Here is a 27587-nt window from a genome sequence, read left to right as displayed (position 1 = left end):
GACCAAACAAATCCGGATATTTTTATTTCCTCGAGCTCCAGTGACACAACTGTAGCAGCATTTCATACCCACATCATCCTGCATTGGTAAACAGGGAAGAAAACACTTTTAATTTTTCATTTTATTTTTATTTTTAATTTTATTTTATTTTTGCCAAGGCAAAAAAAATCCAAAGGGAAAAAAAAAAAAAAGGGATTAAGAACTGGGCAAGTTCCTCATCCTCCCTTAAAATCTTTGTGCGTTTGTGGCAGAATTGGGTCGGACTGGGCTAAAATCAAAGATTTCAGCTCCGAATTGCAGCAAAACTCCCAAAGGCCAACCTGGCAGGGACCTGTGGGATTTGGGGATTTGGGGATTTGGGGATTTTCCCTGCGGATCCAGCAGCAGCAGCAGCTGGAAAATTGGGAATGTTCCTGGGAATGTTCCTGGGAATGTTCCTGGGAATGCTCCTGGGAATGATCCTGGGAATGTTCCTGGGAATGCTCCTGGGAATGATCCTGGGAATGTTCCTGGGAATGTTCCTGGGAATGCTCCTGGGAATGCTCCTGGGAATGTTCCTGGGAATGTTCCTGGGAATGTTCCTGGGAATGTTCCTGGGAATGATCCTGGGAATGTTCCTGGGAATGTTCCTGGGAATGTTCCTGGGAATGTTCCTGGGAATGCTCCTGGGAATGTTCCTGCTGCAGTGAGGCCTCGGGAATGGCGAGAGCTGGGCTGGGGCTGGGGATACTCAGGGGCATCCAAGGGGATTTTCCTTTTTCCAGAAGGGATTTTCCTTTTTCCAGAAGGGATTTTCCTTTTCCAGAATGGATTTTCCTCCTTCCAAAATGGATTTTCCTTTTTCCAGAATGAATTCTCCTTTTCCAGAATGGATTTTCCTTTTTCCAAAATGGATTTTCCTTTTTCCAGAATGGATTTTCCTCCTTCCAAAACAGATTTACCTTTTTCCAAAACGAATTTTCCTCATTCCAAAATGGATTTTTCTTTTCCCAGGATGGATTTTCCTCCTTCCAAAATGGATTTTCCTTTTCCAGAATGGATTTTCCTCCTTCCAAAATGGATTTCCTTTTTCCAGAATGGATTTTCCTTTTCCAGAAGGGATTTTCCTTTTCCCAGAAAGGATTTTCCTCCTTCCAAAACAGATTTTCCTCCTCCCAGGATGGATTTTCCTTTTCCAAAATGGATTTTCCTTTTCAGAATGGATTTTCCTTTTTCCAGAATGGATTTTCCTCCTTCCAGAATGGATTTTCCTTTTCCCAGGATGGATTTTCCTTTCCCAGAATGGATTTTCCTTTTCCAAAATGGATTTTCCTTCTTCCAGAATGGATTTTCCTTTTTCCAGAATGGATTTTCCTTTTTCCAGAAGGGATTTTCCTTTTCCAGGATGGATTTTCCTTTTCCCAGAATGGATTTTCCTTTTTCCAGAAGGGATTTTCCTTTTTCCAGGATGGATTTTCCTTTCCCAGAAGGGATTTTCCTTTTCCAAAATGGATTTTCCTTCTTCCAGAATGGATTTTCCTTTTTCCAGAATGGATTTTCCTCCTCCCATAACAGATTTTCCTTTTCCCAGGATGGATTTTCCTTTCCCAGGATGGATTTTCCTTTCCCAGGATGGATTTTCCTTTTTTCCAGAATGGATTTTCCTTTTCCAGGATGGATTTTCCTCCTCCCAGAATGGATTTTCCTCCTTCCAAAATGGATTTTCCTTCTTCCAAAATGGATTTTCCTTCTTCCAGGATGGATTTTCCTTTTCCCAGAGGCTTTGCCCACTCCCAGCCCGAGGAGGAGCCGATTCCCAGCAGATCCTGGCTGATGATTTTTGCTCCCATCCCTCGGGATCTCCTCCTCCCCAGGATGCCCAAACCCCTTCCCCACACCCCACACTCAGCACTTTGTGTCCCTACTCCCAGGTTACTCCGAGGAGCAGCTGAGCTTCTCCCAAGGCAGGAATTTCCAAGGAGCATCCAGAAGAGGAGGACGGAGCAGGAATTCCAGAGGCTGCAGCAGAAGCTGGAATTATCCCACATTATCCCACATTTTGGCATTCAGTTCCCCAAATTCCATCTCCAGGGGACTTTTCCAGGCTCTTCTGGCCCTGGGAGTGACTCTCCAGTTTCTCAAGGGAAAGCTTCAGCTCTGAGGCCTCCAAGCCCACGCAGGGCAGGAGAATCCAGTGGGATTTTCCCACTTTAAGGCACAGGGAGCCTTTGGTGAAGGGATTAATTCAGGTTAAGACACAAAACAAGGCAGCAAAAAGCTCATTTCACACTGGGATCGCTCCCACAAGGCACACGCGGCACCCCCGAGGGGGATCCTGCATTTTCCTGCTCCAGAAATTGGGGACAAGGACGAGAAGTGCTCAGGGTCACCCTAAAACCAGAGCTGGGTGATGGGACAGCCCCAGAGACCCCAAGGGACATCCCAGGGAGGGCACGGGGATCCTGGAACTGCTGCCCAAAAATCCCTCCCTGCTGCTGAAACTCCAATGGAGCAGCTAAACAATGGAATCTGGGATGGGAAGGATGGAATTGATCCCTGGGAGCTGAATTTGCACATCCAGGATCCCAAAAATCCCTCCTTGGCTCCTAATATTCCAAGGGAGTGGCTAAACAATGGGATCTGGGTTGGGAAGGATGGAATTTCTCCCTGGATTCAAATGGGAAATGGCCCCTGCAATTTGAATTTGCACATCCAGGATCCCAAAAATCCCTCCTTGGCTGCTGAAACTCCAATGGAGCAGCTAAACAATGGGATCTGGGTTGGGAAGGATGGAATTGATCCCTGGGAGTGGAATTTGCACATCCAGGATCCCAAAAATCCCTCCTGATCTCCCAGGGGAGCAGGTGAAGGATGGGATTTGCTTTGGAAGAGTCATTCCCAAATGGGAAATGGACTCTGGAACTTGAATTTGCACATCCAGGATCCCAAAAATCCCTCCCTGGCTGCTGATATTCCAAGGGAGTGGCTAAAGGATGGAATTTGCTTTGGGAAGGATGGAATTGATCCCTGGAACTCAAATTTGCACATCCAGGATCCCAAAAACCCCTCCTGATCATCCAAGGAAGGGTTAAAACATGGAATTTGCTTTGGAAGAGCCATTCCCTAATGGGACATGGATCCTGTTACTCGAATTTGCACACCCAGGATCCCAGAATCCCTCCTGACCTCCCAAGGGAACAGATGAAGGATGGGATTTGCTTTGAGAGAGTCATTCCCAAACGGGAAATGGACTCTGGAATTTGAACATCCAGGATCCCAAAAATCCCTCCTGATCTCCCAAGGGAGCAGATGAAAGCTGGGATTTGCTTTGGGAGGGATGGAATTGATCCCTGGATTCAAATGGGAAATGGATCCTGCAATTTCAATTTGCACATCCAGGATCCCAAAAATCCCTCCTGACCATCCAAGGAAGGGTTAAAACATGGAATTCGCTTTGGAAGAGCCATTCCCAAATGGGACATGGACCCTTTTACTCAAATTTGCACATCCAGGATCCCAAAAATCCCTCCCTGGCTGCTGATACTCCAAGGGAGTGGCTAAAGGATGGGATTTGGTTTGGGAAGGATGGAATTGATCCCTGGATTCAAATGGGAAATGGAGCCTGGAAGTGGAATTTGCACATCCAGGATCCCAAAAATCCCTCCTGAAAGTAAGAGGTCAAAACATGGAATTTGCTTTGGAAGAGCCATTCCCCAATGGGACATGGATCCTGTTACTCAAATTTGCACACCCAGGATCCCAAAAATCCCTCCTGATCTCCCAAGGGAGCAGATGAAAGCTGGGATTTGCTTTGGGAGGGATGGAATTGATCCCTGGATTCAAATGGGAAATGGATCCTGCAATTTCAATTTGCACATCCAGGATCCCAAAAATCCCTCCCAAGGGAGTGGCTAAAGGATGGGATTTGGTTTGGGAAGGATGGAGTGAATCCCTGGATTCAAATGGGAAATGGAGCCTGGAAGTGGAATTTGCACATCCAGGATCCCAAAAATCCCTCCTGATCATCCAAGGAAGGGTTAAAACATGGAATTTGCTTTGGAAGAGTCATTCCCAAATGGGAAATGGACTCTGGAATTTGAACATCCAGGATCCCAGAATCCCTCCTGACCTCCCAGGGAGCAGCCAAAGGAAGGGATTTGGTTTGGGAAGCCATTCCCAGCTGGAGCAGGGAGGCTTCCACCCTTCCCACCAGCACTGCAGGCAGGAAAACCAAACCCAGGCAAGGGGGAGCTTCTCCAGGTGGGATTTTTGTCCATCCAGGTTGGGTTTTCCCCCTCCAGGTGGGGTTTTCCCCTCCAGGTGGGATTTTTGTCCATCCAGGTGGGATTTTCCCCCTCCAGGTTGGATTTCCCCCCTCCAGGTGGGATTTTTGTCCATCCAGGTTGGGTTTTCCCCCTCCAGGTGGGATTTCCCCCCTCCAGGTGGGGTTTTTTCCCCTCCAGGTGGGATTTTTGTCCATCCAGGTTGGATTTCCCCCCTCCAGGTGGGAATTTTCCCCCTCCAGGTGGGATTTTCCCCCTCCAGGTGGGAATTTTCCCCCTCCAGGTGGGATTTTTGTCCATCCAGGTGGGAATTTTCCCCCTCCCGGACAGGGAAGAGCAGCAGGGAGGGCTGGGAGGTGCCTCTGGAGCTGCACTGGGATTTTCCCAAGGGTTTGAGGCTGGTTTGGAGCTGCCAGGGGCTCTGTAAACAGCAGCTCCAGGGTCTGGGAGCAGAGCAGCTCCAGGCACCCCCTGGGATCCCAGGAGAGCTCCTGGGATGGGATCAGGGCTTCAGAGAGAACAAAGTGGGAATAAACTCAGCGAGGACGAAGGCAGGTCAGCTGTCCCTCCCATAAAAATGTACCTTTAGCAAGCTTAAATTGAAAAATAACGACATTGGTTAAAAATCTGCATCTTCAAGAGTTGTAAAAAATGGAATTGAGATTTCCCCCTCTCCCCACAAAGGGATTTTGGGACGCCCCAGGTGTTCCCAAAGTGATGTCCCCATTCCTTGTCCCCTCAAGGGGCTTCCAAGTACCTTGACACCCAGAGGAGAGGCCAGGCCACCACCTGGGTAATTAAAGCCAATCTGGCCATAAAAATCAGTGATTTTGGGTCTTCCTTACAGGAGGGAAGAACTGAGCCCTTTTAAAGCAGCTTTGCACCCAGCTGTAAAAGCATTTTAAAACCACCCAACTGCCTACATAGAAAAATAAAGGATAAACATTATCCAGCTATTTTATATTTATATAAAATTAACTTCTGTGCCAGGACATTTTTGTTTCTCTGCTGTAAAAATAAAAAAATAAAATAAAAAAAAAAAACGGCTTAGGTTGGGTAACCTAAACCTTCAGCAAGGAGTAAACTCCATCTTCCATCCTATTTCCAGAAAAAGAGAAGCTTGAGATTTCACTGCTTCAAAATAAAGTTATTAAATAGATATATATTAATATCAAAGTCTGTATAAACTCTTTTTTTTTTGTTGTTGTTTAAGGGAGGGAAAGGGGCACTCAGTGACCAGGAATCCCAGGGGACACTGAGTGAGCAGGGATCCCCAGGGACACCCAGTGACCGGGAATCCCCATGGACACTTCGTGACTGGGAACCCCTGAGGACACTGAGTGATTGGGAATCCCTGGGGACACCCAGTGACAGGGGGACTCTGAGTGAGCAGGGATCCCCAGGGACACCCAGTGACCGGGAATCCCCGGGGATGCCGAGTGATTTTGGGAATCCCTGGTGACACCCAGTGACAGGAGGGACCCTGAGTGAGCAGGGGTCCCCAGGGACACTCAGTGATTTGGAATCCCTGGGGACACTGAGTGAGTGGAAATCCCCAGGGACACTCAGTGGCTTGGAATTCTGGAGAGCACTGAGTGACCCCGGAATCCCTGGGGACACTTGGTGACAGGGGGCACTGAGTGAGCAGGAATCCCTGGGGAGCACCACAGGAATTCCTGAGGGGGCACCATGGCAATCCCTGGGGACACTGAGTGACCGGGAATCCCCAGGGACAGTGACCAAGCACCACAGGAATCCATGGGGACACCCAGTGACTGGGGATCCTGGGGGACCACCACGGCAATCCCTGGGGACACTGAGTGGCCAGGAATTCCTGGGGGACAGTGACCAATCACCACATGAATCCATGGGGACACCCAGTGACTGGGAATCCTGGGGGAACACCATGGGACGCCCCAGGGACACCCAGTGACCAGGAATCCCTGGGGACACTCAGTGATTGGGGATCCTGGAGGACACTGAGTGACCAGGAATCCCCAGAGACACTTGGTGACAAGGGGACACTGAGTGACCAGGAATCCCTGAGCACCACAGAAATCCCTGGGGAACACCATGGGAATCCCCAGGGACACATTTGTGACCAGGGATCCCCAGGGACACTCAGTGACAGGGACACACTCAGTGACCAGGGATCCCCAGGATCACTCAGTGACAGTGGGGCACACTCAGTGACCAGGGATCCCCGGGGACACTCAGTGACCAGGGACACACTCAGTGACCAGGGATCCCTGGGGACACTCAGTGACAGGGGGACACACACTCAGTGACCAGGGATCCCCAGGGACACCCAGTGACAGGGGGACACACACTCAGTGACCAGGGATCCCTGGGGACACTCAGTGACAGGGGGACACACACTCAGTGACCAGGGATCCCCAGGGACACCCAGTGACAGGGGGATACACTCAGTGACCAGGGATCCCCAGGGTCACTCAGTGACAGGGACACACTCAGTGACCAGGGATCCCTGGGGACACTCAGTGACAGGGACACACTCAGTGACAGGGACACACTCAGTGACAGGGGGACTCAGTGACAGGGACACACTCAGTGACCAGGGATCCCCAGGGTCACTCAGTGACAGGGACACACTCAGTGACCAGGGATCCCTGGGGACACTCAGTGACAGGGACACACTCAGTGACCAGGGATCCCTGGAGACACTCAGTGACCAGGGACACACTCAGTGACCAGGGATCCCCAGGGACACTCGGTGACAGGTGGACACATTCAGTGACCAGGGATCCCCAGGGACACTCAGTGACCAGGGATTCCCAGGGTCACTCAGTGACAGGGACACACTCAGTGACCAGGGATCCCTGGGGACACTCAGTGACAGGGGGACACACACTCAGTGACCAGGGATCCCTGGGGACACTCAGTGACAGGGGGACACACACTCAGTGACCAGGGATCCCCAGAACCCCCGGGGGCACTCAGTGACTGAGCACCAGGGGATGTGGAAATGTGAATCCAGCAGAATTCCAGCGGGGCTGCCCGGGAGGAGCCCCAGGGAGGCTCCCACTCCCTTTTCTCAGGAGGTTTTTATGTTTTTTTCTCCAGCGCGCGCTTGGTGAGGAAGTACTTGAAGAACTCGTACACGGACCAGGCGATGGCCGTGGAGGGCATCTGGTAAATGACCCTGGCCTGGACGCCCTTGAAGAAGCCGGGGAGCCCTCCCAGCTGGTACACGGTGCTGAAGGCGTTGGCCATGCCCGACAGGTGCCCCCTGATCTTGAGGGAGCTCAGGGCCGTGTTCTCCTGCGTGTTGAGCAGCGTCTTGCACACGTCCAGGGGCGTGGTGGCGGCGGCGGCCACGGCCCCGGCCACGGCGCCGGCCACGATGTGGGACTGGGGGTGGTACTGGCGGTGGGGGTTCAGGTGCTCCTGCATCAGCTCGTAGGTGATGAAGTGGATGGCCTGGAAGGGCACGTTCATGGTCAGCTGCGTGGTGTAGCTGCGGTAGAAGGCTCCCAAGCCCTCGGTCCTGTGCACCGTCCGCACGCAGCCCAGCACCGACGTGTACGGGGAGTTGAACATCTGCAGGCGCTGCTTCACCACTGCTCGGGGACACGGGGGGACAGGGACACTGCTCAGCTGGGGCCAAGCCTGCCTGGCACTGCCATAGCCTCCCCTTCCCTGCCCAGACTGATCCCCCCGTGCTGCCCAGAGCTCAGGACAGGGACGGAGCTGGGGCTGGCACAGCCCCCAGAGTGACCCTTCCCCACCCAAACCAAACCCTCCAGGCTGCCCAGTGCCCCCAGAGCTCAGGACAGGGACTGAGCTGGGGCTGGCACAGCCCCCTGAGCGCCCCTTCCCCACCCAAACTGATCCCCCTGAGCTGCCCAGTGCCCCCAGAGCTCAGGACAGGGACTGAGCTGGGGCTGGCACAGCCCCCAGAGTGACCCTTCCCCACCCAAACCAAACCCCCCTCAGTGCCCCCAGAGCTCAGGACAGGGACACTGCTCAGCTGAAGTGTCAGGCCTGGCTGGCACAGTCCCCAGAGTGACCCCAGGCACAGCCCTGAGCTCCCCTTCCCCACCCAAACCAAGCTGCCCAGTGCCCCCAGAGCTCAGGACAAGAATGGGGACAGGGACACTGCTCAGCTGGGGGCAGGCCTGGCTGGCACAGCCCTGAGTTCCCCGACCCACCCAAACCAAAGTCCCTGAGCTGCCCAGTGCCCCCAGAGCTCAGGACAGGGACACTGCTCAGCTGGGGTCAGGCCTGGCTGGCAGAGCCCCCAGAGTGACCCCAGGCACAGCCCCGACCTCCCCTTCCCCACCCAAACTGATGCCCCCAAGCTGCCCAGTGCCCCCAGAGCTCAGCACAGTGAGGGGACAGCTCAGAGCTCACTTCCTAATGATCCCCTCTCCTCATGGTTAATTAATGACCCTTTAGTTCTAATGAACCCCTCTCCTCACAGATAATTAATGACCCTTTAGTCCTAATGAACCCCTCTCCTCACAGATAATTAATGACCCTTTAGTCCTAATGAACTCCTCAGGGTTAATTAATGACCTACTAGTTCTAATGAACCCCTCTCCTCAGGGTTAATTAATGACTCACCAGTTCTAATGAACCCCTCTCCTCAGGGTTAATTACTGACCCACCAGTTCTAATGAACCCCTCCCCTCAGGGTTAATGACTGAGCCCTCACCAGGCTGCTCAGGATGCACAAGCACCCAGCAGTGATGAGGGCAGAGGGTGAAGTCCCACCTGAGCATGCCCAGGGTGCCACACACCCCCTCCAGCCTCACTGGCTGCAGTGCCTTCCTCTGACTAACGAGGCCAATTAATGGAACTGATTTAATCAAGGTGTGATTAACAGGATTTGATACACTGGAGGCTTCTCCTCCAGAGATTCCCAACCGTGGGCCCACTCAGGAGCACAACCCAGTGACACTGAGGAGCTGGCAGGTGGCAGCATTGTCACTTGAGCTGCATTTTCCTGTCAATCCTCATTTTCCTGTTAATCCTCATTTTCCTGAGGCCTTCTCCTGCCACTCCACTCCCCAGGAATCTCAGAGTACCTCTGTGCTCATCCAACACCCTGAGCTCAGCTTGGTTAGTCCAAAGCTTCAGGAACAGCCGAGCCACTGCCCCAGGGAGCAGCAGAGTGGTGACAGTAAAGGGGACACCTCCCCTGCAAAGTCCCAGTGCACCACAAAGATCAGGGACAATAAATCCCTCCTGGCTGCTCTCCCTCTCCTCCCCAGGACAGAGGAATGAGGTCCCTGGGGCTGGTGGGTTTGGAGGTCTCCCAGCCCGGGGCAGCCCTGGATTCCTTCCTGCTCCTGCCAAGGGACAGAGGGACAAGGGCCAGGAGGGATCCGTGCCTGGATTCACTGGGCAGGCACTGAGGGCCCGGGGCGTCCCGAGGGAGCAGCACTGCCAGAATGCCAGGGTTACCTTCAGCAGGGTTCATCACGGCGTCGTGGAGCAGCGTGGCCACGCTCCCAGCAATGCCTGCAAGGAAGAGCAGCCCTGAGAAAACAAATCCTGGCTCAAAAGGGATCGCTGCCATCCAGGGGGATCCATCCAGGGGGATCCCATTCATGGAAATCCATCCAGGGGGATCCCAGCTGTGGGGGATCCCATCCATGGGAATCCATCCAGGGGATCCCACCTATGGGAATCCATCCATGGAGATCCCATGCAGGGGGGCTCCTATCCATGGGAGATCCTACCATGGGGGAGCTCCATCCATTGGGGAGCTCCATCCATGGGGATCCCATCCATGGGACAATCCATCCAGGGGGGTTTCATCCATGGGGACCCCATCCAAGGTGGATCCCATCCATGGCGGGGGGGGGGGTCCTATCCATGGGGAATCCACCCATTGGGGAGCTCCATCCATGGTAAATCCATCCATGGGGATCCATCCATTGGGGAGCTCCATCCATGGGGATCCATCCACTGGGGAGCTCCATCCATGGGGATCCATCCATTGGGGAGCTCCATCCATGGGGATCCATCCATGGGGATCCATCCACTGGGGATCCATCCATTGGGGAGCTCCATCCATTGGGGATCCACCCACTGGAGATCCACCCACTGGAGATCCACCCACTGGGGATCCACCCACTGGGGAGCTCCATCCATTGGGGAGCTCCATCCATTGGGGATCCACCCACTGGAGATCCACCCACTGGGGATCCACCCACTGGGGATCCACCCACTGGGGAGCTCCATCCATTGGGGATCCATCCATTGGGGATCCACCCACTGGGGAGCTCCATCCATGGGGATCCATCCACTGGGGAGCTCCATCCATGGGGATCCATCCATGGGAATCCATCCATGGGGATCCATCCACTGGGGATCCATCCATTGGGGAGCTCCATCCATGGGGATCCATCCATTTGGGATCCATCCCTGGGGAGCTCCATCCCTGGTGGATCCCACCCATGCTGAGGGAGCAGCCCGGTCCCAGCCCCAGGGCCAAGCACAGATTCCCAGGGCAGGATCCCCATCCTGAGAGAGCCCTGGATGCACTGCCAGCCCCCACCTTTGCTCTTCCCACAACAATTCCCAGGCTCCATCCACCCAGACACCGGCGGCGCCTGAGCCAGCCGTGAGCAATGTTTACCCTGCCCTCAGCACGTCCCTAATTAGGGATTTTCATCCCTTTACTCAGCCTGGGCTCCGGTGCCCAGGCCGTGCCAAACCCAGCCAGCCCTGACCCATCCCTGCTCCGCTCTGGGATGAGGCTCTGCAGCCACTCCTTCCCTTTGATGTTGGCTCCCACCTCCAATTCCCTCTGGCCCAAATCACTTTTGGTCATTTGGTGAATCCACAGCTCTGATTTTCCTGCTGGCACCTCAGGCCTGTAGCTACTTGAAAGGCAAGCACAGGAATGTGTTCCCAGCAAAGAGCAGTGAGGAGAAGGGATTTTATTCCCTTCCCTGAGTTCAGTGACCCCATGGCACATCCCAGCAAAACCATGGGAATCTCCAGCACAAACCCTCTGGTAAAGCCCTGACTCCTCAATTCCAGGCTTTCTGCTGGCTTTAAAAGTGAAATATTCCTGCTAAAAATTAAAGCAGGGATGGAGGGCACTCTGTGCTCCCAGGGACACCTGAATTCAAACCTCCAGAGGCTGAGGTGATGCCTTCAACACAAGATCACCCCTGTGGGTGACACCTTCAAAGGTGGGACTCGATCCTCAAGATCTTTCCCAACTTTAGGGATTCCATGGCAATACAGGAACAGCACAGCTGCACCTGAACACCTTTTGCCCACTAAATCAATGATTTGTGCTGGAAAAATTTGAGATTAAATACGAATTTAGATGGGGAGGGGCACTAGGCTGAGTGAGAAGCAAGCAAGGAATAGGTTGATAAGCAAGGAATAGGTTTGGTTGTTGTTTTTTTTTAGGGCAAACGCCAAAAATACCATTGGCCGAGTGGCTGTTTCCCCCTCTAAATCAATGATTTGTACTGGAAAATTTGAGATTAAATAAGAATTTAGATTGGGAGAGGCACTAGGCTGAGTGAGAAGCAAGCAAGGAATAGGTTGATAAGCAAGGAATAGGTTGATAACCACAAATAGGGGGGTTTTTTTTAGGGCAAACCCCAAAAATACCATTGCCCAAGTGGCCAATGGTATTTTGATAATTTGTGCTTGAAAATTTGAGATTAAATAAGAATTTAGATCAGGAGGGGCACTAGGCTGAGTGAGAAGCAAGCAAGGAATAGGTTGATAAGCAAGGAATAGGTTGATAACCACAAATATGTTTGGTTTGGTTTTTTTTAGGGCAAACTCCAAAAATACCATTGGCAAAATGGCTGTTTCCTCCTCTAAATCAATGATTTGTGCTGGAAAAATTTGAGATTAAATAAGAATATAGATGGGGAAGGGCACTAGGCTGAGTGAGAAGCAAGCAAGGAATAGGTTGATAAGCAAAGAATAGGTTGATAACCACAAATGGTTTGGGTTTTTTTTAGGGCAAACCCCAAAAACACCACTGGCCAAATGGCCAATGGTATTTTGATAATTTGTGCTTGAAAATTTGAGATTAAATAGGAATTTAGATGGGGAGGGACAGGCACTAGGCTGAGTGAGAAGCAAGCAAGGAATAGGTTGATAAGCAAGGAATAGGTTGATAACCACAAATAGGGGTTTTTTTTAGGGCAAACTCCAAAAATACCATTGGCGAATTGGTTGTTTCCTCCTCTAAATCAATGATTTGTGCTGAAAAAAAATGAGATTAAATAAGAATTTAGATGGGGAGAGGCATGAGGCTTAGTGAGAAGCAAGCAAGGAATAGGTTGATAACCACAAATAGGGGGGTTTTTTTAGGGCAAACCCCAAAAATACCACTGGCCAAGTGGCTGTTTCCCCCTCTAAATCAATGATTTGTACTGGAAAAATTTGAGATTAAAAAAGAATTTAGATGGGGAGTTTAGAATTTATGCTGAGTGAGAAGCAAGGAATAGGTTGATAAGCAAGGAATAGGTTGATAACCACAAATGGTTTTTTTTTTTTAGGGCAAACCCCAAAAATACCATTGGCCAAGTGGCTGTTTCCTCCTGGCTGGAAAACGTCGCTCAGAGCCTTTTTCATCTTCTCGTAGCAGGCGAAGTACAAGGCGTGGGCAGGGCCCGCCCCCAGCATGGTGACATCGATCCCGCGCAGGGGCCTCCAGAAGCCCTCGGTCAGCACCATCCTCCTGAGGGCCTCGTACACGCCCCGGTACTGGGCCTTGGGGTCTGGCTGCAGGCTCTGCATCCGTGTCTGCAACAAAGCACAGCAGGGACGGCCCCTGGGTACCCCTGCAAACCAGGCAATGCCTCTGGGCTGCCCTGACCCCCGGGCAGCTCTGGCTTTGGCCCTCATTCCTGGAGAAAGCCCCTGGACTGGAATCCACAAAAGTGTGGAACAGATTCTAGAGGAGTGTAGGAGTGTCACTGGGTGAGGAATGGAGGGTCTGGGGTTTTTAGTGTGCTGTGGATGGAAGCAAGATATGGGGGGAACAGGGTCCTGTCCTGGGTTTGTTCTTGGGGTTCACAGGGGTCCCAGGACGAGGTGAGAGATGAGAATGTTGACTCCATGTTTCAGAAGGCTGATTTATTATTTTATGATATATATAGTATATTAAAAGAAAATGATATATTGAAACTATACTAAAAGAATAGAAGAAAAGATTTCACCAGAAAGGAAGAAAAAAGGAAAGGGGAAAGGGAAGGGAAGGGGAAAGGGAAGGGGAAAGGGAAGGGAAGGGGAAAGGGAAGGGGAAAGGGAAGGGGAAAGGGAAGGGGAAAGGGAAGGGGAAAGGGAAGGGGAAAGGAAAGGGGAAAGGAAAGGGGAAAGGAAAGGGGAAAGGAAAGGGGAAAGGAAAGGGAAGGGAAGGGGAAAGGAAAGGAAGGGAAGGGAAGGGGAAAGGAAAGGGGAAAGGAAAGGAAAGGAAAGGAAAGGAAAGGAAAGGAAAGGAAAGGAAAGGAAAGGAAAGGAAAGGAAAGGAAAGGAAAGGAAAGGAAAGGAAAGGAAAGGAAAGGAAAGGAAAGGAAAGGAAAGGAAAGGAAAGGAAAGGAAAGGAAAGGAAAGGAAAGGAAAGGAAAGGAAAGGAAAGGAAAGGAAAGGAAAGGAAAGGAAAGGAAAGGAAAGGAAAGGAAAGGAAAGGAAAGGAAATCAAAGGAAAGGAAATCAAAGGAAAGGAAATCAAAGGAAATCAAAGGAAATCAAAGGAAATCAAAGGAAATCAAAGGAAATCAAAGGAAATCAAAGGAAATCAAAGGAAATCAAAGGAAAGGAAATCAAAGGAAAGGAAATCAAAGGAAAGGAAATCAAAGGAAAACCTTGTGACTGACCAGAGTCCAAGCCAGCTGACTATGATTGGCCATTAATCAGAAACAACCACATGAGCCCAATCCCAGATGCCCCTGTTGCATTCCACAGCAGCAGATAACCATTGGTTACATTTCATTTCTAAGGCCTCTCAGCTTCTCAGGAGAAAAGATCTTGGCAAAACAATTTTTCATAAAATATGTCTGTGACATTCATGCTGCTTCTTCCCTCTTCTCCTCCATGGGTTTGGGTGGCATTTTGTAATTGGGCAGAAAAGTCCCCATTGCAGCTCTTTGGGATCAGTTATTGGGTTAAAAGGGGAAATAATCCAGGTGTCAGCTCTTTATTGGATAGTTTAATCTTGAAAGATCTTGTACCAAGAGATTATTATCCATTTTGTGCCCTCTAATGAAAAGCTGCCCCACTCACAGCAGTGAGACTGCTTTACTGATAAGAAATAATGAACATTTGAGTCCAAACATGAACCAGAGTCTCAAGTGCCCTCAATCCCAACCCAGAGAACCCCACAACTGCTACCCCAGCACTGGGACCCCCCAGTTACCCATCCCATGCAACAACAAACCCCAGGGTTCAGAGCCACCAGGATCCTGAGATCACTGAGGGGTCACTTTGGCCCTGATGTCCCTTATTTATTCTGATGTTTTATTTATCCTGCTGGATGGAGCCCACACTCCACCCAAGAGGATGAACAAGCTCTGAACCCCCGTTTTGGGGGAGTTCAGCTGGAACAGAGAAGGCACAAGCCAGGCCCAAGCTCTGAGCCTCAATTTTGGGGGAGTTCAGCTGGAACAGAGAAGGCACAAGCCAGGCCCAAGCTCTGAGCCTCAATTTTGGGGGAGTTCAGCTGGAATAGAGAAGGCACAAGCCAGGCTCAAGCTCTGAGCCTCAATTCTGGGGGAGTTCAGCTGGAATAGAGAAGGCACAAGCCAGGCTCAAGCTCTGAGCCTCAATTCTGGGGGAGTTCAGCTGCAATAGGATGAGGCTCAAGCCAGGCTCAAGCTCTGAGCCTCAATTCTGGGGAGTTCAGCTGGAATAGAGAAGGCACAAGCCAGGCTCAAGCTCTGAACCTCAATTCTGGGGGAGTTCAGCTGGAATAGAGAAGGCACAAGCCAGGCCCAAGCTCTGAACCTCAGTTTTGGGGGAGTTCAGCTGGAACAGAGAAGGCACAAGCCAGGCCCAAGCTCTGAACCCCAATTCTGGGGGAGTTCAGCTGCAATAGGACGAGGCTCAAGCCAGGCTGTGACAGCCAGGCTGCTCCAGGAGGGAAGTGCAGCCTCTGCTCTGCTTTATCCATGGCAATCCCAAGGAATGAGGCTGCTCCAAAGGCTGCCTGAAGAAATCCAGGCAAGGCTGTAATTTTCTCTGCTTTCAACACCCTGACTCTGCCCCAGCTTGTCCCTCCTGCAGCTGCCCAGCAGCTTGGGACAGTTCCTAGAAGGGCAAGCTGGGAAAACTGGGAATAGGCAGCAATTCCCTGAAAAGGAGAAAATGCAGAGCCAGTGTCCCCCAGAGGCTCTGGGAGGTTCCTTGTCCCAGTTTTCCCCTCAGCCCCCAGTGGTTTTCTCCCCCAAGGGCCTGGCAGGGAATTCCAGCTGCATTTCTGTGCCTCGGGGCTTTTTTCTAGCACAGATTTGGAGCCAGCTGAGCTCCTGGCACCCAAACCTGCTCCTGGCACCCAAACCTGCTCCTGGCACCCAAACCTGCTCCAAAGTTCACTGCCACCACTTCATTACACAACATTCCCTCAGGAAAATTCCCTGGAGCTCTTTCCAGGGCTCCAAGGCCTGCAGGTGACAATGACAAAACGTGAGGGGTCCCAGGACCCCGATCAGCCCTGGGTAAAAACCTCAAACCTCCACAGCCATCCCTGGAAATCCTGAGCAGCAAAATGCCCACAGATCCTCCCTGTGGAAAAGGTTAAAAACTGACACAGGCCATGGAGCCACAGCCCTGGGGGTGGCCAAGGAAGGCCTGAAATTCCAGCCACATTTTTTAAGGTTTTTCAAGTGTATTTACTCCAAATTCCATCATTTGGTTGGCCTAGACTTGAGTAAACCCAGCTTGGTTTTGTTGCCTCTGCATTTTCTCCTTCTCAGGGAATTCCTGCCTGTTCCCAGTTTGCCCAGCTCGCCCTCCTTGGAACTGCCCTGGGCTGGGGACAGGGTGGGATGGGCCACAGGATGGCCTTGGAAAGCTTTTCCAGCCTCAGAATTCCAGGATTCTGCAATTCCAGCCCATGGCACCGACAGCAGGGCCTTGGAGCAGCCCCAAAACAGCAGCACTGGGAAGGCCTCAGCCCTGGGCAAGGGGCGTTCAGCAAATTCTGGAATTCTGCTTTTGCAGGGAGAGGCTGCAGAGCTGCAGGAGGATTCCATCCTCAGCAGGAACCCTTCAGCTCATCAAGCCCTTCATTAATTACCTATAAAAACCTTTAAGGTTTGAACCTTGGAGCCCCCAAACCCTTCCACAGCCCAAGGAAGAACCAGAGCTCGGGTCAGGACTTTCACCCAAAACAACAAAACCAAGCTGGGTTTACTCAAGTCTAGGCCAACCAAATGATGGAATTTGTAATAAACACACTTTAAAAACCTGAAAAATTTGGCTGGAATTTCAGCAGCACCCTTCCCACCAGGGAATTGGGCAGGTTGTGCAAAGCTCCTGTTCCACATTCCCTGGGAGCTCCAAACCCAAAAACTCAGGAAAATCCCCCAGGGAGGGCAGCAATGCATTGGATTTTAGCTGAGAATTTAAAAGCAGGTTTTATATCCAGCAATGCAGCAATGCATTGGATTTTAGCTCAGAATTTAAAAGCAGGTTTTATATCCAGCAATGCAGCAATGCCCTGGATTAGCTCAGAATTTAAAAGCAGGTTTTATATCCAGCAATGCAGCAATGCCCTGGATTAGCTCAGAATTTAAAAGCAGGTTTTATATCCAGCAATGCAGCAATGCCCTGGATTTTAGCTCAGAATTTAAAAGCAGGTTTTATATCCAGCAATGCAGCAATGCCCTGGATTTTAGCTGAGAATTTAAAAGCAGGTTTTATATCCAGCAATGCAGCAATGTCCTGGATTTTAGCTGAGAATTTAAAAGCAGGTTTTATATCCAGCAATGCAGCAATGCCCTGGATTTTAGCTGAGAATTTAAAAGCAGGTTTTATATCCAGCAATGCAGCAATGCCCTGGATTTTAGCTCAGAATTTAAAAGCAGGTTTTACATCCAGCTTTCCATGCGACCCCTCATGGTCTCTGCACCCTCCCATCCTGTGGGGGCTGCTCAGGATTTCAGGATCTGCCCTGGAGAAAATCCCAGTTGATCCCAGTTTAGGGCAGCAGCAGGGGACAGGACCAGTGTGGTTTTGGAAGTAAAGCCAAGTAATCCATTATTGACAATTCCAGCTCCCATGGAGGAACAGAAGCTCCTGTAGCTGTCAGGGCCACCCAAACCCCAGAAAAATCAATTTACAGACACCCAGCTGCTGCAGCTTGGTCAGGTTCAGGGCAGCTTTTCATGGCAAAGGGATGTAAGGTGGGCACAGCTCTCACAGGAGGATGGATAAATAGGATTTCTTTTTATTTTTGTGGATCTGAGCTGCTCTGAAGGGTTCAAAACTCACCCACAGCCCAGAGGAGCCCACAGAGGCTGCAGTTTGCATCAGCCACCCATCACTCGTGGGTGAAACAGGACTAACAGCCCAAGGGACAGATAAAACCAGGACTAAGTGCCCATAAAACCAGCACTAACTGCCCAAGGAACAACCAAAACCCAGGTTCAAAAGGACCAACAGCCCAAGGAATAACCAAAACCTGGGGAAAACAGGACTAACAGCCCAAGGAGGAGATAAAACCAGGACTAACTGCCCATAAAACCAGGACTAACTGCCCAAGCAATAACCAGAAACAGGACTAACAGCCTAAGGAATAACCAAAAACAGGATTTGCCAGGACCAACAGCCCAAGGAGCAGATAAAACCAGGACTAGCTGACGAAGGAATAACCAAACCCAGCTTCACCAGGACTAACAGCCAAGGAGCAGCCAAAAGCAGCATTCAAGAGGAAAAACTACCCAAAGAATAACCAAAATCAAGAAAAACAATCCAAGGAATAAGCAAAACCTGATTCAACAGGACAAACTGCTCAAGGAATAACCAAAATCTGGGTTTAGGAGGACAAACAGCTCAGGGAGTAACCAAAATCTGGGTTTAGGAGGACAAACAGCTCAGGGAGTAACCAAATCCAGATTTAGGAGAACAAACAGCCCAAGGAATAACCAAAATCAGGATTTAGGAGGACAAACTACTCAAGGAATAACAAAAACCTGGATTTAGGAGGACAAACTGCTCAAGGAATAATCATAATCAGGATTTAGGATGGCAAACTGCCAAAGGAATAACTAAAATCAGGATTGAATAGAACCAAAAGCACAAGGAATAACCAAAACCTGGGTTTAACAGGACCAACAGCCCAAGAAATAACCAAAATCCAGATTTAGGAGAACATACAGTCAGTGAAATAACCAAAATCAGGATTTAGGAGGCCAAACAGCCCAAGCAATGACCAAATCCAGGATTTAGGAGCACAAATAGCCCAAGGAATAACAAAAACCTGGGCTTAACAGGAAAAACAGCCCAAGGAATAATCAAATCCAGATTTAGGAGAGCCTACAGCCAGAGAAATAACCAAAATCAGGATTGAATAGAACTAAAAGCACAAGGAATAACCAAAACTTGGATTCAACAGGACAAACAGCCCAAGCAATGACCAAAATGAGGATTTAGGAGCACAAACAGCCCAAGCAATGACCAAAATCAGGATTTAGGAGAACAAACTGCCAAAGGAATAACCAAAATCAGGATTGAATAGAACTAAAATCACAAGTAATAACCAAAACCTGGGTTTAACAGGAAAAACAGCCCAAGCAATGACCAAATCCAGATTTAGGAGGACCAACAGCCCAAGCAATGACCAAAATCAGGATTTAGGAGAACAAACTGCCAAAGGAATAACCAAAATCAGGATTGAATAGAACTAAAAGCACAAGTAATAACCAAAACCTGGGTTTAACAGGAAAAACAGCCCAAGCAATGACCAAATCCAGATTTAGGAGGACCAACAGCCCAAGCAATGACCAAAATCAGGATTTAGGAGGACAAACTACCCAAGGAATAACTAAAATCAGGATTGAATAGAACTAAAAGCACAAGGAATAACAAAAACCTGGGTTTAACAGGAAAAACAGCCCAAGGAATAATCAAATCCAGATTTAGGAGGACAAAGTGCCCAAGGAATAACCAGAATCAGGATTTGGGAGGACAAATAGGCCAAGCAATAACCAAAATCAGGATTGAATAGAACTAAAAGCACAAGGAATAACCAAAACCTGGGTTTAACAGGAAAAACAGCCCAAGCAATGACCAAAATCAGGATTTAGGAGCACAAACAGCCCAAGGAATAGCCAAAATCAGGATTTGGGAGGACAAACAGCCCAAGGAATAGCCAAAATCAGGATTTGGGAGGACAAACAGCCCAAGCAATGACCAAATCCAGGATTTGGGAGCACAAAGAGCCCAAGCAATAACCAAAACGAGGATTTGGGAGCACAAACAGCCCAAGGAATAGCCAAAATCAGGATTTAGGAGCACAAAGAGCCCAAGCAATGACCAAAATGAGGATTTGGGAGCACAAACAGCCCAAGCAATAACCAAATCCAGGATTTAGGAGCACAAACAGCCCAAGCAATGACCAAAATCAGGATTTAGGAGAACAAACTGCCAAAGGAATAACCAAAATCAGGATTGAATAGAACTAAAAGCACAAGTAATAACCAAAACCTGGGTTTAACAGGACAAGTTGGCCAAGGAATAACCAAAACCTGGATTGAACAGGAAAAACAGCCCAAGGAATAACCAGAATCAGGATATGGGAGCACAAAGAGCCCAAGCAATGACCAAAATCAGGATTTGGGAGGACAAACAGCCCAAGGAATAGCCAAAATCAGGCTTTGGGAGGACAAACAGCCCAAGCAATGACCAAAATGAGGATTTGGGAGCACAAACAGCCCAAGCAATGACCAAAATCAGGATTTAGGAGGACAAACAGCCAAGCAATGACCAAAATGAGGATTTAGGAGGACAAACAGGCCAAGGAATAACTAAAATCAGGATTGAATAGAACTAAAATCACAATAACCAAAACCTGGGTTTAACAGGACAAACAGCCCAAGCAATGACCAAATCCAGGATTTAGGAGCACAAACAGCCCAAGGAATAGCCAAAATCAGGATTTGGGAGGACAAACAGCCCAAGCAATAACCAAAATGAGGATTTAGGAGGCCAAACTGCCCAAGGAATAACCAAAACCTGGGTTTAACAGGACAGACAGCCCAAGGAATAGCCAAAATCTGGGTTTTGGAGAACAAACAGCCCAAGCAATGACCAAAATGAGGATTTGGGAGCACAAAGAGCCCAAGCAATGACCAAATCCAGATCTCCTGGGTGGCTGCTGCCAAGCCCAAGCCCAAGGCCAGAGCAGCTGTGGGGAGGGAGCTGCAGGTTATCAGGGCTGGAGGAGATGATTTCCCTGCCTGGGCAGTGCCCCCAGCTCCTCTCACCTATCTGAGGCCACCAAGCAGCTCCTGGAGCCTCACCCCTGATAAGCAGCCAAGAAATTCTTCTCCACCTACTCCAATTAATCCCCGTTGCATAAGGCAGCAGTGCAGGGCACCCTGCTTGTCCTGGCTGCAGCCTGGGCAGGAAAAAACCAAAACCACCAGCACAAGAGCCAGGCTCAGGTTGAGGCAGTTCCCTGCTCCTGGGGAACAGCTCTGTCCTGCTGGATGCACGCTGGGAAGAGCCCCAGTGCTGTTTTCTGGCTGGGTTTTAGCCTGAATTGGTTTTTCCAGGTCTGTTTTGCACATGCTGGCAGAGGGTCGCTGGTTTGCCAGCCTACAAACACCCTGAGACCTCATTTGCCACCCTACAAACACCCTCAGACCTCGTCTGCCACCCTACAAACACCCTCAGACCTCGTCTGACACCCTACAAACACCCTCAGACCTCTTCTGCCTTTTGTTTGGGGTTTCTTTATTTCTATTTTCTCTGAGCACAACCTGCTGTTCCTGGGTTCATGTGCCACAGGGGCACAAAGGGAACACAAAATGCTCTTAGCAGGAAATCTGCAGCATTTCTGCAGGGATCCAGCAGACCCTGCCAGCTGGGCAAGGCACGAGCCAGGCTCAGGCTCTGAACCCCAATTTTGGGGCAATTCAGCTGGAACAGGACAAGGCACAAGCCAGGCTAAAGCTCTGAACCCCAATTTTGGGGGAGTTCAGCTGGAATAGGACAAGGCACAAGTCAAGCTAAAGCTCTGAACCCCAATTTTGGGGGATTCAGCTGGAATAGGACAAGGCACAAGTCAAGCTAAAGCTCTGAACCCCAATTTTGGGGCAGTTCAGCTGGAGCAGGACAAGGCACAAGCCAGGCTTAAGCTCTGAACCCCAATTTTGGGGCAATTCAGCTGGAACAGGACAAGTCAAGCTAAAGCTCTGAACCCTCTGAACCCCAGTTTTGGGGCAGTTCAGCTGGAACAGGACAAGGCACAAGTCAAGCTAAAGCTCTGAACCCCAGTTTTGGGGCAGTTCAGCTGGAACAGGACAAGGCACAAGTCAAGCTAAAGCTCTGAACCCCAATTTTGGGGGAGTTCAGCTGGAGCAGGACAAGGCACAAGTCAAGCTAAAGCTCTGAAGCCCAGTTTTGGGGGATTCAGCTGGAGCAGGACAAGGCTCAAGCCAGACTTAAGCTCTGAAGCCCAGTTTTGGGGCAGTTCAGCTGGAGCAGCCCCAAATGAGCAGCACACCCATGGCAGGGGAGCAGAGGGTCAGTCCAGCAGGTTATCCAGGAATTCCCAACATCCCCAAACTCCCCCTCGGCTGGAAGATGAGGAATGCTCCTCCTGGAGCAGCTGGAAACGGGGGGGATGCAGAATCTCCAAAGGATCCACAGCTCTGCTCCCTCAGGTGTTCTGCTGGGCTTCCAGGAGCTTTGTGACCATAGGGCAGCTCCAAAGGCAGGCCAGGTTTTCATGGAAAAGGATTTTTTTGGTCCCCAGAGCCATCAGCACCCTCTGCCAGAAGGGAGGTGCCAGCTCTGCACGGCTCCAGTTTCTCCCCCCAGCAATTAATGAACCCCCAAGGGAACAAAACTGTTCCTGACATCCCTAAAGGGGAACAAAACTGTTCCTGACACCCCTAAGGGGGCAAAACTGTTCCTCAAACCCCTAAGAGAGCAAAACTGTTCCTCACATCCCTAAAGGGGCAAAACTGTTCCTCACACCCCCAAGGGGGCAAAACTGTTCCTCAAACCCCTAAGGGAACAAAACTGTTCCTCACACCCCTAAGGGGGCAAAACTGTCCCTCACATCCCTAAAGGGGCAAAACTGTTCCTCAAACCCCTAGGGGAGCAAAACTGTCCCTCACATCTCTAAGGGAACAAAACTGTTCCTCACATCCCTAAGGGGGCAAAACTGTTCCTCACATCCCCAAGGGGGCAAAACTGTTCCTCACATCCCCAAGGGAATCCCATCCTTTGTTTGCACAGCCTTTGGGAAACCAGCTCCAGCAGTAAAATCACCCAATAGATCAGGGCAGGAGGAGGAGGCTGCAGGGGAACCCTCCAGGAGCTCCTTTGCTGCTGCCATCAGGAGTCCCTGACACGCTGATCCCTCCAGGTCACTCGGGGATGGATCAGGGCTCCCAGCACAGCTGGTTCTTGCAGCACAAACAAACAACAACAAGCCTGAAGTGTGAGAAACACCCTCAGCACCAGCAAAAACCCAGCCCAGGGCATCCAAACAACCAGAGCTGAGGGGGAGAGGCAGAGGGAAAGTGCAGGTGAGGCTGGAGCTTAAGGGGAAAAAAATAAATAAATTATTATTTATTATTCAATACTGGAAAATAATGGGGAGGAAAAGAGGGTAGATTGAAACTGGATATTGGGGAGGAATTCTTCCCTGTGAGGGAGGACAGGGATGGAATTCCCAGAGGAGCTGCAGCAGGCTGAGCACCCGGGGACAGCAGGAGGTGGCCCTGCCCTGGGGTGGCCCCGGGGGATTTTAAGGTCCCTTCCCACCCCAACCATGCTGGGATTCTGTGAGCCCATCAGCCTCAGGGGTTGTGCAAGTGTCTGCAGCAAACAATTCCCCAAATTACGACATTTTCAGTTTCTCTTTGGGAGGAAATGACTCGCTGAAGGCAGACAGGAGAACCTCAGGGCCGGAGCTGCCCGGGTGCTCCTTCTGCACCTGCAGAAAAACCCGACCTGCCCGAGGCTGGAACTGTGCCCCAGGAAGTGCCATGGAGGAAAAGCTTCGCTCCTTTTCTGCGGGATAAACTGAAAGAGCTGCCACGACACAGCGAAAGAGCCGAGCTGTTACTGGATTACAGCACCACAAGAAAACAAAACTTCTTTAGGGATGAAAATCTCCCTTTTTGGGGTCAGCCGTCCCCTTTGCCCACAGCAGGCAGGTGGAGCAGGGTGAGTGCCCGGGCCGGAGCAGATCCCAGCGGGTTTTGCTGTGCCCCAGCACACAGGGGAGCCTGGCCGGGCTCCAGCGTTGAAATCCAGGGATTTCCCCGCTCCCGGGCTGGGGATTGGGGATGGTCCCGGCCCGGCCCCGCCGCAGCTCCCGGAGCTTTTCCCGCAGAGCGCCTCCCCCTCCAGGAAACCGGCCCCGCTTTCATTTCTGCTCGGCTCTCCCGCCGAGGAAAGAGCTGCACAACTGCGGAGGGACAACACCCAGAGCCGTGCCAGGAGCGGGCACAACCCCCTGAGCTCTCTGTGCCACGCTCAGGGTGGGCACCAACCCCACAGCACGGGGACATCCCCAGTCTGTGAGCCGGTGCTGCAGGGACAGAGCCAGAGGGGAAACAGGGCAAGAAAACCGGGAATATTCCCTCCGAGTGCTTGCAACACTGGCAGGAGCTGCAAAAGCCAAAGCATTTCCTCTCCTCTGCCCTTTCTACTCTTTCAGGGAGCCCTGGATGAGGAGAAGGGATTGCAACATCTCATGATTCATCGAGGCAGTTCGGCTTTTCCCGGCTTTCCCTCTTCTTTTGAAGGCCCCACAGCAACAAAGCGGCAGGGCAGAGCCAGGAATTATCCTTCAGGATGATTCCCACACTCTGCAGACACTGGGAAGCCTTCCCTGAGTGTGCTGGAGCATCAGCAGCTCCAAAATCCACTGGGCAGCTCCTCCTCAAACACCCTGACCCCACCAAAGCCACTCACCCATCCCCGTGTGGCCCCATCCCAGCAGCTCTTCCCTCCTGAGCTGGGATCCCAAAGCTCCAAGAGGGAAAAGCTCCCAGGAAGCTCCTGATCCCAGTTCCTGAGCTGGGATCCCAAAGCTCCGAGAGGGAAAAGCTCCCAGGGAGGCCCTGATCCCAGTTCCTGAGCTGGGATCCCAAAGCTCCGAGAGGGAAAAGCTCCCAGGGAAGCCCTGATCCCAGTTCCTGAGCTGGGATCCCAAAGCTCCGAGAGGGAAAAGCTCCCAGGGAAGCCCTGATCCCAGTTCCTGAGCTGAGATCCCAAAGCTCCGGGAGGGAAAAGCTCCCAGGGAGGCCCTGATCCCAGTTCCTGAGCTGAGATCCCAAAGCTCCGAGAGGGAAAAGCTCCCAGGGAGGCCCTGATCCCAGTTCCTGAGCTGGGATCCCAAAGCTCCGGGAGGGAAAGGCTCCCAGGGAGGCCCTGATCCCAGTTCCTGAGCTGGGATCCCAAAGCTCCAGGAGGGAAAGGCTCCCAGGGAGGCCCTGATCCCAGTGCCAGGGATGCCAGCGGGGCTCTGGTGGCACCGGGCTGGCGTCTCCCGGTCCAGGGAGCAGCTCCGGGGCTGTCACCTCTGCACCAGCGCTGTGCAAAGCCCCCGGGGCTGCGGGACAGCCCCAGAGCCAGCGGGGATTTGGGGGTGACACCTCGGGGACTGCCCGGCACCTTCCCTGCCCTGGGAACCTCGGGCACCCCAGCATTCCATGGACACTCTGCCCGTCTGCACCCCAACATTCCATAGACACTTCACCCGTCTGCACCCCAGCATTCCATGGACACTCGGCCCGTCTATATCCCAGCATTCCATGGACACTTCACCCGTCTGCACCCCAGCATTCCATGGACACTTTGCCCGTTTGCACCCCAACATTCCATGGACACTTTGCCCGTTTGCACCCCAACATTCCATGGACACTCTGCCCATCTGCACCCCAACATTCCATGGACACTTCACCCGTCTGCACCCCAACATTCCATAGACACTTCACCCGTCTGCACCCCAGCATTCCATGGACACTCCGCCCATCTGCACCCCAGCATTCCATGGACACTTCACCCATCTGCACCCCAACATTCCATGGACACTTTGCCCATCTGCACCCCAACATTCCATAGACACTTCACCCGTCTGCACCCCAGCATTCCATGGAGACTTTGCCCATCTGCACCCCAGCATTCCATGGAGACTTTGCCCGTCTGCACCCCAGCATTCCATGGACACTCCCCCTCATGTGCACCCCAGCATTCCATGGACACTCCCCCTCATCTGCACCCCAACATTCCATGGACACCTCCCCCCGACACGTGAACCCAAACATTCCATGGACACTTTCCCTCATGTGCACCCCAGCATTCCATGGACACTTCACCTGTCTGCACCCCAACATTCCATGGACACTTTCCCTCATGTGCACCCCAGCATTCCATGGACACTTCACCCGTCTGCACCCCAAGATCCCTTACACATCCCCACCTTTCCTGCACCCCAACATCCCCTCCCCGCTCTCCCCCCCTTGCACCCCAATTTCTTGCAGATTTTCCTCCCTTGCACCCCAAAAACTCTTACACATCCCTTAGACCCCAACAACCCCCTGAACCCCCAGCACTCCTTTCACCCCAAAGACTCCTTACACACTTCCCCTTTGCACCCCAACAACTCCTTGCACACCCTTTACACCTCCCCTCTTCTTGCACCCCAAAACCTCTGGCACACCCTTCTGTTCTCTCCCCTCCTTGCACCCCAACAACCCCTTGCACACCTCTTACACTCCCCCCTTGCACCCCAATAACTGCTTGCACACTCCACTCCTGCACCCCAAAGAAACCTGACACCCCAAAACCCCTTGCACACCTCTCACACCGCCCCTCCCTTGCACCCCAGAAGTTCCTGCATCCCAATAACGCTTGCAGACTCCCATCTTGCACCCCAAAGAAACCTTGCACCCCCAACACTTCTGCCACCCCAAAACCCCTCTCCCTGCACCTCACAAGTTCTTGGACCCCCAAAACCCCTCGCACACCTCTCACACTCCCTTTTTCCTGCACCCCAATAACGCTTGCACACTCCCCCCTTGCACCCCCAGCACTTCTGCCACCCCAAAACCCCTCACACTCCCTCTCCCTGCACCTCACAAGTTCTTGGACCCCCAAAACCCCTCGCACACCTCTCACACTCCCTTCTCCCTTGCAGCCCACAAGTTCCTGCATCCCAATAACGCTTGCACACCTCTCACACTCCCCTCTCCCTGCACTCCAGAAAAACCTTGCACCCCCAAAACCCCTCGCACACCTCTCACACTGCCCCTCCCTTGCACCCCACAAGTGCCTGCACCCCAATAACTGCCTGCACACCTCTCACATTCCTCTCTCCCTGCACCCCAATAACTGCCTGCACACCCCTCACACTCCCTGTCCCTGCATCCCAGGAGTCCCTGCACCCCAATAACGCTTACACACCTCTAACACTCCCCTCTCCCTTCACCCCACAAGTTCTTGCACCCCAATAACGCTTGCACGCTCCCCCCTTGCACCCCAAAGAAACCTTGCACCCCCAGCACTTCTGGAACCCCAAAACCCCTCGCACTCCCTCTCCCTGCACCCCACAAGTTCCTGCACCCCAAAACCCCTCGCACACCTCTCACACTCCCCTCCCTTGTACCCCAGGAGTTCCTGCGCCCCAGTAACTGCCTGTCACACTCCCTCTCCCTGCACCCCAATAACCGCTCGCACTCTCCCCTCTCCCTGTCCCCCCGAACGCTCCGCTCCCCTCGCTGCTGTCCCGCTCCCCTCGCCGCTGCCCCGCTCCCCTCAGCATCCCTCGGCCGCCCCTGCCGTGTCCCCCCGGCCCATCCCGGACCGCCCGCCCCCCCGTGCGCGGCTCCCCCGGCGCCCGCCGCGTTCCCCGCGTACCTTGACCGAGTCCACGGGGTACATGATCGTGTGCTCCATGATCCCCGCCACGGCCCCGGCCACCATGTGCGTGCCGAGCGCGACGCCGCTGGGCAGGCTCTCGTACTCCTCGCTGTCCGCCAGCCCGGCCCCGGCGGCGGCGGGGGGCCCGGGGCCCGGCGGGGCGGCGGCGCTGCCCGCCATGGCACAGCCCAGCTCCATCCGCCGGCACCGGGGCCGCGGGCCGGGCTGGGACACCGGTACCGGGGGGGAGGGGGGGCTGAGGGGGGG

At 52.1% G+C, this 27587-nt stretch overlaps 1 protein-coding gene and 1 long non-coding RNA gene across 11 annotated transcripts; both read right to left on the bottom strand.

Moving 5' to 3' along the window:
- SLC25A37 (solute carrier family 25 member 37) lies at positions 1-27587 on the bottom strand. 9 transcript variants are annotated; one of them, XR_011683827.1, is made up of 5 exons: positions 27318-27585; positions 12791-13019; positions 9693-9749; positions 3166-7843; positions 1-2717 (listed from the first exon to the last, which is right to left on the bottom strand). XR_011683827.1 is itself a non-coding variant. In XM_071454841.1 (4 exons), the coding sequence occupies exons 1-4, from the start codon at positions 27516-27518 to the stop codon at positions 7318-7320; spliced, it is 873 nt and encodes a 290-aa protein (XP_071310942.1). In that variant the 5' UTR covers positions 27519-27586; the 3' UTR covers positions 1-7317. The 9 variants fall into 9 exon arrangements, 4 of the variants coding, with proteins under 4 accessions (XP_071310942.1, XP_071310939.1, XP_071310943.1 ...); XR_011683825.1 differs by having other exon boundaries at positions 1-3778; positions 4024-7843; XR_011683828.1 differs by having other exon boundaries at positions 1-5643; positions 5745-7843.
- On the bottom strand, positions 17144-26443 carry LOC139603854 (uncharacterized). Of its 2 annotated transcripts, none has more exons than XR_011683830.1 (2): positions 21583-26443; positions 17144-21262 (listed from the first exon to the last, which is right to left on the bottom strand). It is a non-coding gene; the product is annotated as an uncharacterized lncRNA (long non-coding RNA). The 2 variants fall into 2 exon arrangements; XR_011683831.1 differs by having other exon boundaries at positions 21771-26443.

This window comes from Agelaius tricolor, unplaced genomic scaffold (genome assembly GCF_023055355.1).
Source record: "Agelaius tricolor isolate 1412-34295 unplaced genomic scaffold, bAgeTri1.0.p SCAF_41, whole genome shotgun sequence".
Classification (NCBI taxonomy): Eukaryota; Metazoa; Chordata; class Aves; order Passeriformes; family Icteridae; genus Agelaius; species Agelaius tricolor.
This window is presented reverse-complemented; position numbering and strand designations above follow the sequence as displayed.

Excerpts from the sequence above, each read along its gene's own strand:
- SLC25A37 (XM_071454838.1), bottom strand. The coding sequence starts at position 27,518 with ATGGAGCTGGGCTGTGCCATGGCGGGCAGCGCCGCCGCCCCGCCGGGC. Across the intron at positions 9,750-12,790 it reads AAACAGCCACTTGGCCAATG|GCATTGCTGGGAGCGTGGCC; the intron begins GTATTTTTGGGG and ends TCTTCCTTGCAG. Across the intron at positions 7,844-9,692 it reads CGTGATGAACCCTGCTGAAG|TGGTGAAGCAGCGCCTGCAG; the intron begins GTAACCCTGGCA and ends GTCCCCGAGCAG.